The following is a 16,392-nucleotide window of genomic DNA, read 5'->3' on the forward strand; positions in this document are numbered from 1 at the left end:
GAGAGAAATTACGAGTACACTGAGAGGCAGGCAGAGAGAGAGAGAGAAGGAAGCAGGCTCCCTGCCGAGCAGAGAGCCCGACGTGGGACTCGATCCCAGGACCCCGAGATCATGACCTGAGCCGAAGGCAGCGGCTTAACCCACTGAGCCACCCAGGCGCCCCAACACTAACTTTTCTTGGAAAAGAATCCAAAAGTATCAGTAACATCTGGTAAAGTGAATGCTGTGTATCTCTGAGTCCTACTTCAGCCATATTTTCCATATTTGAGATCCATCCCAATTAAGCTTGAACTCCCGTGAAAGAAATCCATTTCCTTTCTCGAAATCCTGTTTTTCAACTTTCATGTTCCTTTAGGGAAAAGTAAGATTGCTGACTCAGAGTTTAGTCAGTTCTAAATTTTTTTTTTAAGATTTTATTTATTTATTTGACAGACAGAGATCCCAAGTAGGAGGGGGAGGGGGGCAGAGTCCCCGTTGAGCAGATGATGGGGGCTCCATCCCAGGACCCTATGACCATGACCTGAGCTGAAGGCTCAGGTTTTAAAACAAGTTTCTATTGAACATGGGATTCTAGTTGAGCACAGGAGAAAGAAATGGAAACATCACAGGCTCTGCCTTTGAGGGACTTGGGTCTGAGTAGGAGAAAAGGAGTCCGAGGGGAGCGGGAGCCTCACTCAGGATGTCCCGGTGCAGAGGGAGAGCCCAGGGGGCGCTGAGCACAGGCCCTGTCACCTCGAGGCCCTGCCACCCGCCTCTTCAGGCCCTCTTGGCACTGACTTCCAGCTCCTGACCTGCTCAGGCAGCATTTCCATGGTCAGGGGATCAGGAAAATTCTGCTTCTCTGCATGGCCCTTGGGTCTATTGGCTCTTCTCAGCAGCTTTCCAGCCCAGCAGGCCTAGATCCAAAGAGTCATTCCTCGACATGGCAAACACCCTTCAGAGCTTTGACACAAGCCGCCGGCACGCGCGAGAAAGGAGATGGTCTCTCCGGGGCACCCTGCTAGGCCCTTTTCCCCTGGGACCGCGCCTCGGAGCTGGGAGGGGGAGCGGACTCCGCCCATCTCCTTCGCCGGGTGTGCGCCACACTTCACCGCGGCTGTCGGGGACCCCAGGTTTGGGGTCAGCGAGCAGTCGGTCCCTCCCTCCCCGGGAAAGTTCTGCGCATTCTCTGGCCCGTCCTTCCCGCCTCCGGGGCGCCTCCGCTCGGCTGTAGGTGCCCTGCGCGCCCCCCGCCCTGTCCCAACGGTGGCCTCCGCCTAGCTCAAGACCCCCACCCACCCAGAACACAGCGGCCGTGTCCACTCGGCTTCTCCGCCCTCCTCCCCCGCTGACCGCTCCCCCGTGCCCTCTGCGCCCCGGGCCGGGGCGTCTCGGCTGCCCGGAACGTGCCCAGCGGGAGCTTCCGTAGAAAAGCCCGGGCACAGACGCGGTGCGGGGACCCGACGTAGGCGGGGCCCGGCCGGGGCGACCCGCAAGCTTTCCACCTGCTTCGCCCAGGTGGGTTCCGCCCTCTGGACCGCGGGTCCTTCGCCTCCCGCGGCTGCGAGACCCGGGACCTGCCCGTCTCCCCACTTTGGCCCCGCCCCTCCCTTGGCCCCGCCCACGGCCCGGTCCTTCCGCCGGCGCTCTGGCCCCGCCCCTTCCCTCGCACGCGGGCCGCGAGGCTGGGAACCACGGAGACGACCGAGCCTCCGCGCCGCCCAGAGAGGCCGGAAGTCTGCGAGACGGGGCGGGAGCGTGCGTCGAAGGCCCGCTTCCGGTCTCGTCGCGCGTTCCGAGCCTCGGGCGGTCGGCGGGGAGGGTGAGTGGGCGCGTCGGGCGCGGACTCGGGACCGGGCGGCTTACGCGCTCCTGGGCTCGGGCGGAGTGGCAGCTGGCCGACCCCCGCGTCCGGCCGCCTCCGGCACGGCGGGGCGGCGCGGGTGGCGCGAGCGGCTTGGGGACGCCGTGGGCGCCTGGCGCGGGGGGTGGTCGAGCTGCGGCCGCCGTGGCCCGCGGCGGCGGGAGGCCTGAGGCCGAGTCCTGCAGGCCCGGCCGCGTAGCGCGGGGCTGGCGGCGGGCTCCTCCCGCGGCCTTCCCCCGGCTCTCGGCCTGCCCCGCGCGGGGTGCCCCCTCCCGCGGGACCGCCGCCTCTCGGTCCTCGTTCCCCCGTTTGCGGCCCGGGGAGACCCGACGCCAGCGGCCGCGGCCCGAGGCGCTGTCTGCGTCCCCGAGCTCTGCTGCCGCTCGGCCTGCTGCGCTCCGGGGGGACCCGCGTCCCTGCGGCGCGAGCGGGTCCCTGCTGCCCGGGTCCGCTCCCGGGACCCGCAGCCGCGGCCGCCGCCCACGAGCCACTTTCTGAGCCAGAAGCTCCCCCGGGAAGCCGCTTCTCAGTCCGACCGGGGGGAGGAGCAGGTGCGTGCGGGCGGCGGGGTTCCTCCCGCCCCGCTGCTTCCCGCCGTCCGCCGTCCCGGCCGCGCCGCCGCCTCCGCGCCGCCGCCGGCGCCCCCGCACCTCCCTCCCCGCGGTCCGGTGAGCGCCCCCGGGACCGGTGCATCAGCGTAACCGTTTCCCGGAGAGGCTTCGGAGTTTCTCCCCGCGAGGCGCGGACTCGCAACTTTGGCTCCTCAGATCGCTTCCCGAAGGCGGTTCTGCCCGGTGCACGGCTGCGTCCCCTGCGGGCCTAGTCGGGACCTGGCGGAGCCCGCAGCCCCCCGCGCCGCCCGCCCTGTGTCTGGAGTGACTCTCGCCCCTCACACGCGCGGGAAGAGGAAGGGGGCTTCGGGGGCAGATGCTCAGGAGCTGGGGCCACTTGGGCTCCACCTTATGTCCCTGCTGAGGAGCACAGTACCCGCATTCAGGGGTAGGGGTCCGCCGGCACCCTGACCTCTGACCCTCTCATCACTGCCAGCAGGTTCCTCGGCCTGGACGCATGGATGCCCACTCACCGAGCCTCATGGTAGGAGTCTGCCTGCCTCCGGGCCCTCCCTTGTCGTGTGAGGGCCCCTGCCTTTCCCGTGGGAACCTACCCTGCCCCTGGGCCTCATACTCGATCCTGAACTGGCCCCTCTGGCCCTTGCCAGGCTCAGGCATGTCCGCCCTCAAGGGAGTGAGCAGACCCCTGCCCAGACTGGGGCCTGCCAGAGGCCCTTACTGGGGGAGGTTTGTAGGTCACCAGGATCCGGCTGCCTCCTCCTCCTCCATACTGCCTCGCCCTCAGTTTTTAGAGCCAAAGGGGCCTGGTGACAGTCTCCTCCGGCCCTGTGGTGCATGTGCCTGAGACACACCATGAGGTGGAGCCAGAGTGGGGCTGGCACCCAGGGTTCCCTGGGGTGCTGCTGTATGTCTTTTCAGGAGGCCGTGACATTCGGTGATGTGGCCGTACACTTCTCGAGGGAGGAGTGGCAGTGTCTGGACCCTGGCCAGAGGGCCCTCTACAAGGAGGTGATGCTGGAGAACCACAGCAGTGTGGCTGGACTAGGTGAGGCTGCGTTTTGGGACCCCTCCCCCACATCACTGGTCAGCACCCATATAGCCAGGCTGAGGGGTGATGTGGGCAGTGGGTCTTTCTAGGTCAGGAGCTTACCCTGGGAGGTGTCACAGCGAGTTCTGTGCATTATAAATAACTTTTTCCATCCTGTTTATTAACTTCGTGGGGTCAGATTTTAATGAAATTAAGTCCATTTGTTTTTGCCTTATGAGTTGTACCTTAAATTTTATTTAAAAGTTCTTTCCTACTCCAACGTCATAGAGACAATCTGTATGTTCTCCTGTGGATTTTTTTTTTTTTTTTAAGATTTTATTTATTTATTTGTCAGAGAGAGAGCGAGCGGGAGCGAGCACAGGCAGACAGAGTGGAAGCAGAGTCAGAGGGAGAAGCAGGCTCCCTGCGGAGCAAGGAGCCTGATGTGGGACTCGATCCCAGGACGCTGGGATCATGACCTGAGCCGAAGGCAGCTGCTTAACCAACTGAGCCACCCAATAGTATTCCCTGAAAGGAATACTATTCTTAAGATCGCAGTACTCCCCAAACAGATCCACAGATTCAACACAACCTCTCTCAAATTCTAGCTTATTTCTTTGTAGAAATTGACAAAGTGATCCTCAAATTCATAGGGAAGTCAAGGAACCTTAGAATAGCTATATAACAATTTTGATAAAGAAGAGTTAAGTTTGATAAGACTCAGCACTTGCCAATTTTAAAATACGCTACAAAGCTACAATAATCAAAGTGTGGCACTGGAATAAAGATGGACATATAAATAAGTAGAATGGAACTGAGTGTCCAGAAATAAACCCTCACAGTCCATTTACAGTCAATTGATCTTTCAACAAGGATGCCAGTGAGGAAGGAATAGGCCTTTTAATTAATGGTACTGGGACAATTGGATAGCCAATTTCATATGGGCTTGTTTCCAGTTGGACCCACACCTCACCTCATTTACAGAATTAATTCAAAATGGATTAAAGGTGAAAAGAGCTAAAACTATAACTTTCTTAGAGGAATACAGGGGTCAATCTTTGTGACCTTGGTTATGGCAATGGTTTCTTAAATATGATAACAAAAGCTCAAGCAACTAAGAAAAAAACAGATAAATTAAGGTTTCTGGGAGGATGGAGTGGTAAAATGTTTTAAAATTCAATGTGATAGTTGCATAACTCTGAATATACTAGAAACTGTTGATTTTTATGCTTCAGATGGGTGAATTTCATGGTATGTGAATCATATTTCACATAAGAAAAAATCAAAAGAGGCAAAAAAAAAACTTTAATAGACACTTCACTAAAGAAGCTATAAAAATGTCTAATAAGCCATGGAAAGATACTAAATATCATTATTGATCAGGAAAATGCAAATTAAAACCATAATGAGACACTACTGCACAATGAACAAAACTAAAGTTATAATGACTGAGAGTGCCAAATGCTTACCTTATAGAAATTCCCACTGACCTCATATCCCAGCCACTGATCTAGAGTAACAGCCCCATAAGGACATGTCAGGTATACCATAGCTCCTGCCATTATAGAAGCTGCCAAAGGCAGCTTCTGTATCTGCTTTACAACTGTGAATACCTAACTGCTGGATAGAGTTGGCTGTTGACCTTGTGAACTATGCAGCCACATACCTACAAATAAAACATGTTTATTTTATGCAAGATAGGCCTTCACCTTTGGTGAAGGTCTGTTCCAAAAGTAGGAAGTAGGTTATTTGATGTTGTTTTAGGTTTGTTTTCTTAGATTTGTAGTTCCTTTTTCTGTCTTCCCAGTAAATGGAAAATAAGCCACTGTCTATGTTCCAAGCAACAACAAGCCACAGTAGTTACTATTCTCATTGTCTGGACAAACAGCTGCAGCTGAAAGGCTTCATTTGCTCAAGGCAGGACACAGTGAAACCATTGTCTAATCCAGGTCTGTTAGTTACCAAGGCCAGGTCCTGTGGACTATATCCAGGTGCCCTAAAGAGAAGAGTACATGGGATTCTTTTTACAACACACTTGCCTTTGAGTTTCAGGGTGATTTTTTTCAAGTCTATTTAATAGTTGTTCCACTGTAAAGAATTTGTGTTTAATTAATTATCTATTGAATGCTTACTGTATGTTTGTAGAGGTGAATACACTGATTCAGACTTTTAAAAAGCTCAGAGTGTAGCAGAGAAAGCAACTGTGCAAATAAACATTTTCAAAACAGCAAGATAATTGCAGTGGTAGAAGTCTTTAGTAAGTACAGTGGCTAACAAAAAAGGAAGTGACCAACTCTGCTGGAGTGGTTATTGAAGATGAGAAAATTGTATAGGGCATACTAGGATGGGTAGGAGTTTGTTAGTTGCTCAGCTGACCTGTGGGTGTCTATTTCTGTGTCATGACTAACTGTGGAAACCATTTATGCATAAACATCAGCATGAGATTTAAGCAAATAACTACTTAAAGGTAGAAAAAATTCATTGTTAGTTGGCAGGAATGCTGTGTTCCTTTACACCTTTTTAATAATTAGCTTTGTGTTAAGATATAATTAAAACCTCTTAGCAAAATACAGAAGCCTTAGAGGGGGCAATGTTTTTTACTGGCATACGCTTCGTAAAATACATTGCAAAGCAACCAGCTATTAGAGTTCTTTCATTCTGTTGCATCTGCTTTGGGGAATTTAAAGTTAAACAGACAAGATGAAACAAATTTGCAAGTTTATGAAGATTTTGCTTTGTTCTTTTTTCAAACTGCTGAACTTGACAAATGAATATTCTTGGGATACATGCTTTTCAGGTTTTTAGGAGAAAAGCTTTAAACTACATCTGTGACTGTTTTCAGGGTCTACGCTGTGTGCTAAGGTCTCAGTGGTTAGTTTCTAATGAAACTATATCAGTTTATCAAGATAGTATCTTGTTAGAGCTAATTATGAACCCTATTATGTTATTGCTTTTATTATTATTCAGCTCCCTTATGTATTTCTCACTGTAGCCTTAGGTGGGTTTTTTTAAATTTTTTATTTTTTATAAACATATATTTTTATCCCCAGGGGTACAGGTCTGTGAATCGCCAGGTTTACACACTTCACAGCACTCACCAAAGCACATACCCTCCCCAATGTCCATAACCCCACTTTTTTTTTTTAAGATTATTTATTTGAGAGAGAGTATGCAAGTGGCAGCGGGGTGGGGGGAGGCGGGGAGCAGACAGAGAGGGAGAGAATCTCCAGCAGATAACCCACTGAGCATGGAGCCCGATCTGGGGCTTGATCCCACAACCCCAAGATCATGACCTGAGCCAAAACCAAGAGTCTGATGCCCAACATACTGAGCCACCTAGGTGCTCTTCACTGTAGCCTATTTTGTCTCTCATTATTCCCCTTGGGATAAATAGGACAAATTGAGAGGAAAATGGGAATATTTCAGTTTCAGATGTTTGACTCAGTCACTTTGTGCCGCTTTTTCCTTTAGGGCTACATGGATCAATAAGGGTACTTGCTACCTAGTACACATTTTTGAAAGGGTGCATAGAAAATTCTAGAAAATGGGGAGCCTGCTTAGAAGTAGTGACTGGCAGCAATTACAAAGGAAAGGCTGGGATTTTCTTTGCGTTTTGGTTTGTTCTATTCATTTTTTATCTCAGTTATTGCAGTGGCTGATGTTTTGGTACTCAATAGCAAGCTAAGTATTATACGATGACGGCAGTTTTCTGAAGCACCGCATTTGGGAAAATGTATTTAAATATATGCAGAGATCATTTAATAGATGTAATGGCAATAATCTATGCAAATCCATTTGATTGTAGTGTAGGATAGTCATTATCTTATGCAACTGTATTACTATGTAAATTTAGTAATATGTTCCAGAGAAAACTGTATACTATACACAAAGAATTGTGCAAAAATAATATATTAGAATCAGTGCCTTCTGGTTAATCCAAAATGATTAAAAGGAAAAACTACCTTAAGTTTATGAATACGAGTCAAAGAAAGAAAAAAATATATTTCATTTTTAGATTATATAAATGGTGGAGAACTTTTTACTCATCTTTCTCAAAGAGAGCGTTTCACAGAGCACGAGGTACGGATCTATGTTGGAGAGATCGTGCTTGCCCTCGAACATCTCCACAAGGTAAGATGCTCAATCTTTGGGAGTTCATTTTTTTTTTAAATCTATTAATTGAGGTAATGCTGGAGCTAAAAGAGCTAATGTTTTAAAACATCACTGTCTTCGTGGAGATTGTGGAAGTACGCTTCCACATTATTGCTAATTTTCTCATTCTGTAGTTCCTGTTTTACAAATCTACTTTTTTTTTTTTGTAGTTCCTGTGATACAGATTAAAAAGGTAGAACCTGAGCAGTTCTTTAGTTTTGTTCATGAAAAATCCTAATGTTCATTACCAAGTATCATTAGAATAAAAGCTTTTCATTCTTAAGATAACCTTTAAAATGAAATCACAAGTCATAATATATATTTCCTTAATTGTGACTTACTCCATTGCAGACTCTGCCTATGTGTCTGCAGGGTATATTTCCTGATTAGCTTGGAGAATATGAGTTATTTGAAAGAAGCACCTGCCATGCTACCCAGCTACCCCACTCTCCCACTCTGGTTTGTCTTTGCCTATGTCCCTGAGGCCCTCCCTGTTCCCTCTCCCTCCGTCCTCCTCCAGTGCCTCCCTGGAGCGTGAACTCAGTTGCTAAAAACTTTAAGTGGATTTTATGTCTATGATGCTGTTTCAGCTCTATTAAAATCAGTTTGAACTTTATAAAGCATATATTATTTGACCTACTATTCATCAGGATCCAAGAAATTTTCAACGAAGTTTCTTAAACTTAATGAGGAAGCATTATTATAGAAGCAGTCTTTGTGTAGACTAAGTGTGTGTGTGTGTGTGTATTTCCTCAAAAAGCACTCGAATAATTTTCATCAAGTATGCGAGACCACAAGACCAGCGTGACTTGAGTCTCTACATTAGGATGAGACAAGTACACTGTAGAGCCACTGTCCATTGTCATGAATTCAGATCCTGCACTGGATTTGAGATGAACAGAAATTAGAGTAGTGATTGTGGAGTATAGACAAGGGTGAAGAGAGACGAAGGGAAAAGGCAAAGAAAAGGGAAGAAAAGGGGCAGGGAGACTGGAATTACAAGATGGAGGCAATGGACAGGAGGGGCTGTAAGAAAAGATGGCGAGAAGATACAGGCATAGAAGGAAGGGGTCAGAAACAGGCGATATCTAGCCCAAAGCAGAGCCAGACTAGGCAGGCCGGGGCTGGGAGTCAGAGTAGGAATGAAGAGGAGTTGATGAACAATGCAAAAGGGAGGAGGGAGAAAAGGCCCCGGTGGGCATTGCGGGGGGTGGCGGTGGGCGTGGTGGGGGACGGTGGGACAGCAGTGCTGGGAGAGAAGGGACAGAGGAGCAGGAGGGGAGCTGACACCTTCCTGCTGTGAGGGGGCAGATGCCCCATTCCTTTGTGGTGGCCAGCTTTTGCCTGTGAGTACCTCTGTGGGATATAAAGTAGTTAGAACATCTTCATACACGAACAAAATTGGGCCCAGGAATGGGCCAAAAATATCTTTGAGTTTTATGCTTAGGGGTATTAGATGTAAGTTTTAGTGATATCAAAATGGTGGTGGAAATTCCCATACCAGAATAAAAACAAAACAAATACAAAGTTCCGATGGGTAAGCTGGTAAACTCATTTTTTGTGCGAAAACTTTAATTCTACTAATTCTGTTTATTGAAGGAAAATCCAGGAACATCTGTTATTTAATCAGAACCACAGACTTAGAGAACATGATGAGTTTTGGATATACGTGTAATTGATATGGAGTGAAATTAATATAGCAAATCAGACCTCAGCTAAGTTTCTCTTATTCTTACTACCCTAAAAAGATAAATACAAAGAGATACAACATAAGAGATATTAAGCCAGTAATACTAACCTTGTTATAGCTGCTAACATTGAGTTTCTCAGGAAGAGACAAAAATAGAGGGCACTTGGAAGTGATGAGGTAAAACAGATAGTAACTGAGTTATTTCTAAAATTGCTTCCAGAGTTTCTTTAAAAAAAAAAAAAAGTCACACTAATTGTTAGATGCTTATGAGGCTGCAAGTCAAATGTTCAATAAATTGTAGATATCACCCTTTCTTTCCTGTTGAACACTGAAGTTCTGGAAGGAAAATTGCCTTGCATTTTTCCTTGTGTAATTTGTTGTTTCGATTTTAAAAAGTTTTTATGAATCTGCTTTTTCATGTGCTTAGTGTTATAGAAGGCAGTGTGTCTAAGTTTAAAAACATTTAATTCAGGCTGACCTAACGTGAAATTTGCAATGCACATCTATCAAGAACTTCTTGTATGACTTGTATAGATTTATTTAGCTGAAGAAATAGCTGGAGTGTTTTTACTCTAAAACTTACACACAGAACAAGATGGAAGGATATATAAATTTTATTCAGTTGACTTATTTCACTTATTTGGAACTACTGATCAGCTAAAATTAACCTATGATCTTCAGCCTTTGTGTTTAGGAGCCTATTATTCAACAAGTCTTTATCTATTTGACACTGTACTAGATACTAGATACTAGACAGATATGCATACTAGGCAAATGCATGAAAAGTGAAAACAGCTAGTGTATGTGTGGTTATATCGAGACAAGCAGAAAATGCCTAGAAAATCTTGGGCTTTTTTAGGTAAGTACAGTGTACATCTAGGTAAGCAAAGGAATAAAAACAAAGACAGGAGCAGTGTGGGATCTGGTTAGTCAGAAAGGTCTCTGAATCCATTAGGAAGTGATAGACGTGAATTGGCTAAAACTATCTGAAGAAAATCATCTCCAATGAGGATTAAGAAGATAGAACAGGAAGAACGGAGTAGACAAGTGGTCAACAGAGAGACTCCACAGAAGCTCGTCCACCAGGAATGGATTTTCATTACACTGAGAAGGAAGACGTGGTAGGAGAGGTGCAGGGAGTCCAGCAGATGAACCCTGAGATGGATGAATTCACATGGCCCTAGCCAGTGACTAAGCCATTATAGCATCCTGAACAGGAGAATCCTTTTTCTGGTTTGTTTTTACAGTAGATAAAGACTTTACTAATTCATTTTTTGAAAATTGTTATTTGAAGATGCATGTTTGTTTGTTTTCACAGTTGGGAATTATATACCGTGACATTAAGCTTGAGAACATTCTACTTGATTCTAATGGCCATGTGGTGCTGACAGATTTTGGTCTGAGTAAGGAGTTTGTGGCTGAAGAAGTGAGTATTATATTTTAATTTGAAGTTAGTAACAACAGAATGTAAATGATTTTTAAAAAATGAGTATAGAATAAGCATTTATCAGGAGAGTACCATATGGATTATGGATTTTTGTACAGGTTTGCCTAGAGGAACATCTTGACATAAATGACTGTAAAGATTTTTAGCTTAAAATTACCATCTTGTTAGAATTGCAGTATACCTTTGATGTTTATATCAGAATTCCCTAGTTTAAAACAAAACTATGCATTTAACTTTCCCTATAAAATATAACTTAAAAATGTAAATAAGCCTTTGGGTCCTTGAGGAAAATTATGCCTTAGTTGGTAACCAATAAAGAATTGCAAAACAAAGGACATAGAGTTTACATTGTATTTACAAAGTAGGACATGTCCTGATGTCCCTTTGAATTCGCTTGACAAAAATGACAAGGATCTACTAGACCAACTTCTTTAATAACCTTGCTGGTTTTGCTCATATGAACTAAAATGTAATAGGTAATGTGCAGGTTTTAAATTGGAGCACTTTGCATTTTCAGTATTAATTAGTTCATGTTTACTATTACATATGCATTTAATGACATTTTAAAATGTACATCTGCTAGTTCTAATTTAGATACTATTTACTTAGTAGTTGTAATGGAAAATATATTTTTATACTACAGGTTATACAAAATGAGGTATATTTGAGTGCCAGCTTTTTTTTATTTAAGAAATTACTGGTATAGAATACAGAATTATAGTGCAATTTTCATAGTGAAGGACTTTGTGGTGTCAAACACATCATTCTTGAGTCCCACATCAGGTGTGTCTGTTTCTGGTTGTTTGCTTTTTACAATATTGCCAAAGCAGTCCTAGGTGAATTCCATAAGTGCTGAAATTATAGAACTAAAGATCCCAGTTTTTTATCATATGCATAGTCATTCAGTTCACTTATTCAGTAAATATTTATTGACCACTTCTTCTAAGCTTGGTACTAGATAATGCAATGGTGAAGAAGGTCGAAGTGGTATCTGCCTTCATGAAGTTGTGGTTATAATTATACTGATTATCTCTGACAGAAAAATCGTAGTTATAAAATGGATGAATTTTTGAGGAATTGACTTCAAAGTCTGATTTTTAAAACTTTTCTCCTTTGTAAAACTTTTTGTGGCTACTTCAGTAAGATGGGATAGGTTAAATATGTTTACCATGGCTTCCTCACCAAATCCCCTATGCAAAAGGAAGGGAATAAAATAGACATGTTCTCAAAAGAGAAGGAAGAAGATAGCAACCAAATTTTGGAAGATGGACAACAGGAAATCTAGTTGTAACTCAGATAGCATTTCTGATCACAGTTGAATCCTAAGCTAGTAACATGAGAATCCCCAAAGCAGAGTCAGGAATTGAGGGCACCAGGTGTCCCTCAAAGCAGGAGCACAGGGGATATGGTTGCAAGTCTGTATGAGAAACAGGGAGCCCCCTCTGAGCTGCAGTCTACCTGATTCACCTAGGCCACCGTGCTTTCCTTACCTTCAAGGAAGACTGAGAGTGTTAACAAGAAAGCCTGCATTCAGGGACTATGGCCTAAAGGTGAGGACACAACAAAGGAACTAGTGGTTGAAGGGAAAAATGACACAGTGAGTCATGCAGCTCCCATGGCCTCTTTCTGCCTCTTTATTCTGAGAACATGGCTTCCTACACAGGAGTTTAGAGGGTTCCTCTGAGAAACTGAGAACAGAAACTCTGCAGATGTTGTCAGGTGGTGGTGTTGCCAGTAAACTAGTCCAGCCATATTCTTCTACAGAGATGTCTGTGACTTGACAAGCCCAGCACATGCCACAGAACTACATTTGTGATAAAGTCACTGCTTCTTTTACTATTTTGATTTCACTATATTTCAGTGATTAGTTTCTTGTGTCTCTGTTCCAGTGGGATTATAGTTTCTTCTGTCATACTATGCATTTTAAACCATTGTTTTGAGAAGGGGTCAGTGGGCTTCAAGAGATGGCCAAAGCCTCCTTGGCATGTGAAGCACACCCGTGTGGAGAGATTTGGTGATCACCTTCTCCTCTCTCCGTGGAATCGTCCATGCATTTGCTCATTCTGTTGAAGGCCTTCTCCATACTAGACATTAGGCTAGGTTCTTATAAGACACCACTGAAAAGAATAGCTTAGTGACTCCTGTATTTATGGGTATGTGTGGCTGATCATTTGACAGACTTTGGCCCTGGGACACAGCAAAAATAAACAAAAATCAAGCATGGATCAGAGTTGCTGAGTTCTAATACAGAAATACAAATTAATCAGAAATGCCATGTGACTAAATCAACCTGGTCCCTCCTCACAAGAGAGACTTGTGTGTTCTGTTAATCATGTCAGCAGCTCCTCGGCAAGGGAACAGAGGAGTTCTTGTCAAATACCATAGGTTTTGAACACTTAGTTGTTTATGTGCAAAAACGAAATATCGGGTTGGAGGGTACCTGGGTGGTTCAATAGGTTAAGCGTCCAGCTCTTGGTTTGGCTCAGGTCATGATCTCAGTGTCACGAGATCAAGCCCTCTGTCAGGCCCCACGCTCAACAGAGTCTGCTTGAGATTCTCTCCCTCTGTGCCCCTTCCACTGGTCTCTCTCAAATAAATACATAAATAAAATCTTTTTTAAAAATGAAGTACTGGGAAAAAAAAAAATGAAGTACTGGGGGGGCGCCTGGGTGGCTCAGTGGGTTAAGCCTCTGCCTTCGGCTCAGGTCATGAACTCAGGGTCCTGGGATGGAACCCCACATCGGGCTCCCTGCTGAGCAGGGAGCCCGCTTCCCCCTCTCTCTCTGCCTGCCTTTCTGCCTACTTGTGATCTCTGTCTGTCAAATAAATAAATAAATTTTTTATAAAAAAATGAAATACTGGGATTCAATCTGAGGTGGAGAAATAACTTACAGATTTTATTATTCACTGAATACAACCTAGCCGCATTTAATATAGTTAGGTGTTAGTCATTAAGCTTTCCACTTCATCTCTTCCCCTCAGACCACCAGCTCGTTCTTCTCTTCGCATAGAGGACATACTGTTACACTAGGTTTTAGGTTTAACTCTCAGGGCTGGGGTAAGAACTACCCCTCTCTGAGACTCCTACAACAGGATATAGTGGTTCTTTGCTCCCCTGATTCTACCCAGCACCTGTTCAGCAAGTTTCCCTGCCTAGACTCTTTCTACCTTAAAAATATTCCCCCCAAACTATTTCTGTTTTGAATAGTTAACATTCCCTTTTGGTTTCACGTGGCACCCTGACTCCCTCATATCGAAATACGGTCTTTCTTGGAATGAGTTTCTTCTTTGTCCATCCCTATTCTACCTTGTTGGTTTTCGGTTTAAACTGTAGCTTAAGGAGTCTCCTCCTTGGTTTCCAATGTATACAAAAAGATTCTGTAACTCCAGCTCCAACTGACTTCTCTCCTCTTCCTCTTCCTCTTGGTCTTTTGTCATCATTTAAGCATGCCTAGTCTTTCCTGTTTTAAAATTTTAAAGATGGATGGATGGACGGACGGTTGGATGGATGGACAGACGGATGGAGGGACCAATAGATAAACAAAATCTATTCAGAATTCCATATTCCTTTCCAGCTCTTGTGCTGTTGTTCTCGGTATTTGTCTGCACACTCTCTTTACTTACTCACATGTCACTCCTTAATCTACTCCTGTTTGGCTTGCACACCAACTGACTGACTGTAAGCCTTCTTGTCAAGGTCACCATTGACCTCAGTTTTAGAAACTTTGTAGTCTTTTCTTATTTGACTACCTAGTAACGTTGAGCAGATATTGCCTCTCTCCTTGGCTCATGAGACACCACACTCCCCTGGATTTCCTTTTCTTTGTCACTGTCTTTTGCAGCCTCTTCCCCTTCTACCCAGGGGTTCCTCTCAGTTCAATACTAGGTACTCTTCTCTCTTTATGCTCTCTCCCCTTTATGCTGGTGATTCCTCAAAATACATGGCAACCCTGACCTCTCTTCTGGACTCCAGATCCAAACATACTCGTGATGTACTTCCACGTGATGCTCTCATAGATTGGTTGAGCTCAACATATCCAAAACTGAACTAACCTTCCCCTGTCCAAATATGCTTCTCCTTCAGTATGTTGCTGTTTCGTGTGTGATAGATTCTGCCCTTACTGGGTCTGGGGAATGTATTTCTACTAATTTTTAGGAATTTGCTGAGTACAAAAAATATATACTTTTAAAATAACAGTTTCTGCTCATGGTATAATATTCATCTCTCTGTGTATTCATTAATTGAATAATTGAACAAATATTAATTGAGTACTATGCATTGGGTATTGTACTTAGACCCTAGAAATACAGTGGTAAACAACAAATTCCTTGCCCTAATGAGCCTGTATTCTGGAGGTGTTTGTCAAATATGCCTATAAGTAATTATTTCTAGATTATAGTCTGCCAGACTGGTGTGTATACAGGATAAAATTGGTTTATTGTTAAAATCTTTAAAATCTTTTATATGATAATGGACACTTTACAAAGTTGATACTTTTCATATGTTCTTTTCTCAGTCGTAGAATCTGATAAATCCCTTGAGATTCTGAGACTAAGACAATTCTAAATATTTACAGGCTAGTATTTGTCCTTCATAGAATCTCATGAGAGTACAATTCAGCAAACATTTGTTGAGTTCCTACTGTGAGTCAGACATTCTGCTGGTATTGGGTATATGATTCTAACACTGAAGACTATAAAGATATTTAAAGGGGGTCTGTTTTTATCTGTTTATGAACAAATAATGTCAAAATGAAACATCCATGTCCTATTAGTTACCCTGTACTTGTATATGGCATATACATTCTGTGTTTTTACAATTTCACACTGAACATTTTTTAAAAAATCACAACAGATTATTAATGTAAATCTACAGGTAGCTAAATAAAACTAGCAGAAAAATAATGTCCCCAACACTTAAAATAGAAGTATCTAAACTAATCATACTGCCATGGTAGCTGTACTTTAAAGGAAAGGCCTATGGATTAGTGACTATTTTCTCTTTCCAGAAAATAGAAAAATGCACCTTTGCTTAGTAAAGGGGATGTTATTCATTAATTTTTTTGAGCATATAAGTGGCCTTTGTGTATAGTGGATAGGACATGTATTGAAGGAAGAGGGTCTTTTTCAGGTCTCCCCTCTGTAGCTGTGTGACACCGGGCAAGCCCCAGTCCTTAGCCTCTCGGTCTTAGTTTCTTCTTCTGTAAGGTAATAGCTGTCATTTCTAGTTTATAGGATCATCATAGCCCACAATCAGCTGATGCTCATGAAAGTATGTTCTAAAGTGTGAAGCAGTAAAAAACACCGGCTTCTACTTTTAAGACATACTGTTCAAATTTTAGATTACCGTGAGCAAAACTAAAATATGCAGATGAGAATCTTAAATTGCTCTCCTTTGGGGCACCTGGGTGGCTTAGTTAAGCGTCTGCCTTTAGCTCAGACCATGATCCCAGGAGGGATCGAGCCCATGTTGGTGCTCTCTGCTCAACAGGAAACCTGCTTCTCCCTCTCTCTCTACCTGCTGCTCTGCCTGCTTGTGCTCTCTCTGTCTCTCCGTCAAATAAATAAATAAAATCTTTAAAATAAAAATTACTCTCCCTTTTTGGATTTGTAGGAAAGTTTTAAATTATGCCTCTCTTTAGTAAATGACTAGTTAATAAT

General features: G+C 44.3%; 2 protein-coding genes across 2 annotated transcripts in view; both read left to right on the top strand.

Moving 5' to 3' along the window:
* RPS6KA5 (ribosomal protein S6 kinase A5) overlaps nt 1–16,392 on the top strand; it is a 183,519-nt gene that overhangs the window by 103,495 nt on the left and 63,632 nt on the right. The window contains exons 4-5 of the mRNA XM_059373522.1: nt 7,458–7,573; nt 10,603–10,710. Of these exons, the coding sequence (XP_059229505.1) occupies nt 7,458–7,573; nt 10,603–10,710 (224 nt within the window). The remainder of the gene's footprint in view (nt 1–7,457; nt 7,574–10,602; nt 10,711–16,392) is intronic.
* Nucleotides 2,028–4,050, top strand: LOC132029200 (zinc finger protein 736-like). The gene is made up of 4 exons (XM_059418532.1): nt 2,028–2,394; nt 2,894–2,938; nt 3,301–3,460; nt 3,776–4,050. Exons 2-4 carry the CDS (start codon nt 2,912–2,914, stop codon nt 4,048–4,050), a joined length of 462 nt encoding a protein of 153 aa, XP_059274515.1. The 5' UTR covers nt 2,028–2,394; nt 2,894–2,911.

The sequence above is a fragment of the Mustela nigripes genome, chromosome 13 (genome assembly GCF_022355385.1).
Source record: "Mustela nigripes isolate SB6536 chromosome 13, MUSNIG.SB6536, whole genome shotgun sequence".
Lineage (NCBI taxonomy): Eukaryota > Metazoa > Chordata > Mammalia > Carnivora > Mustelidae > Mustela > Mustela nigripes.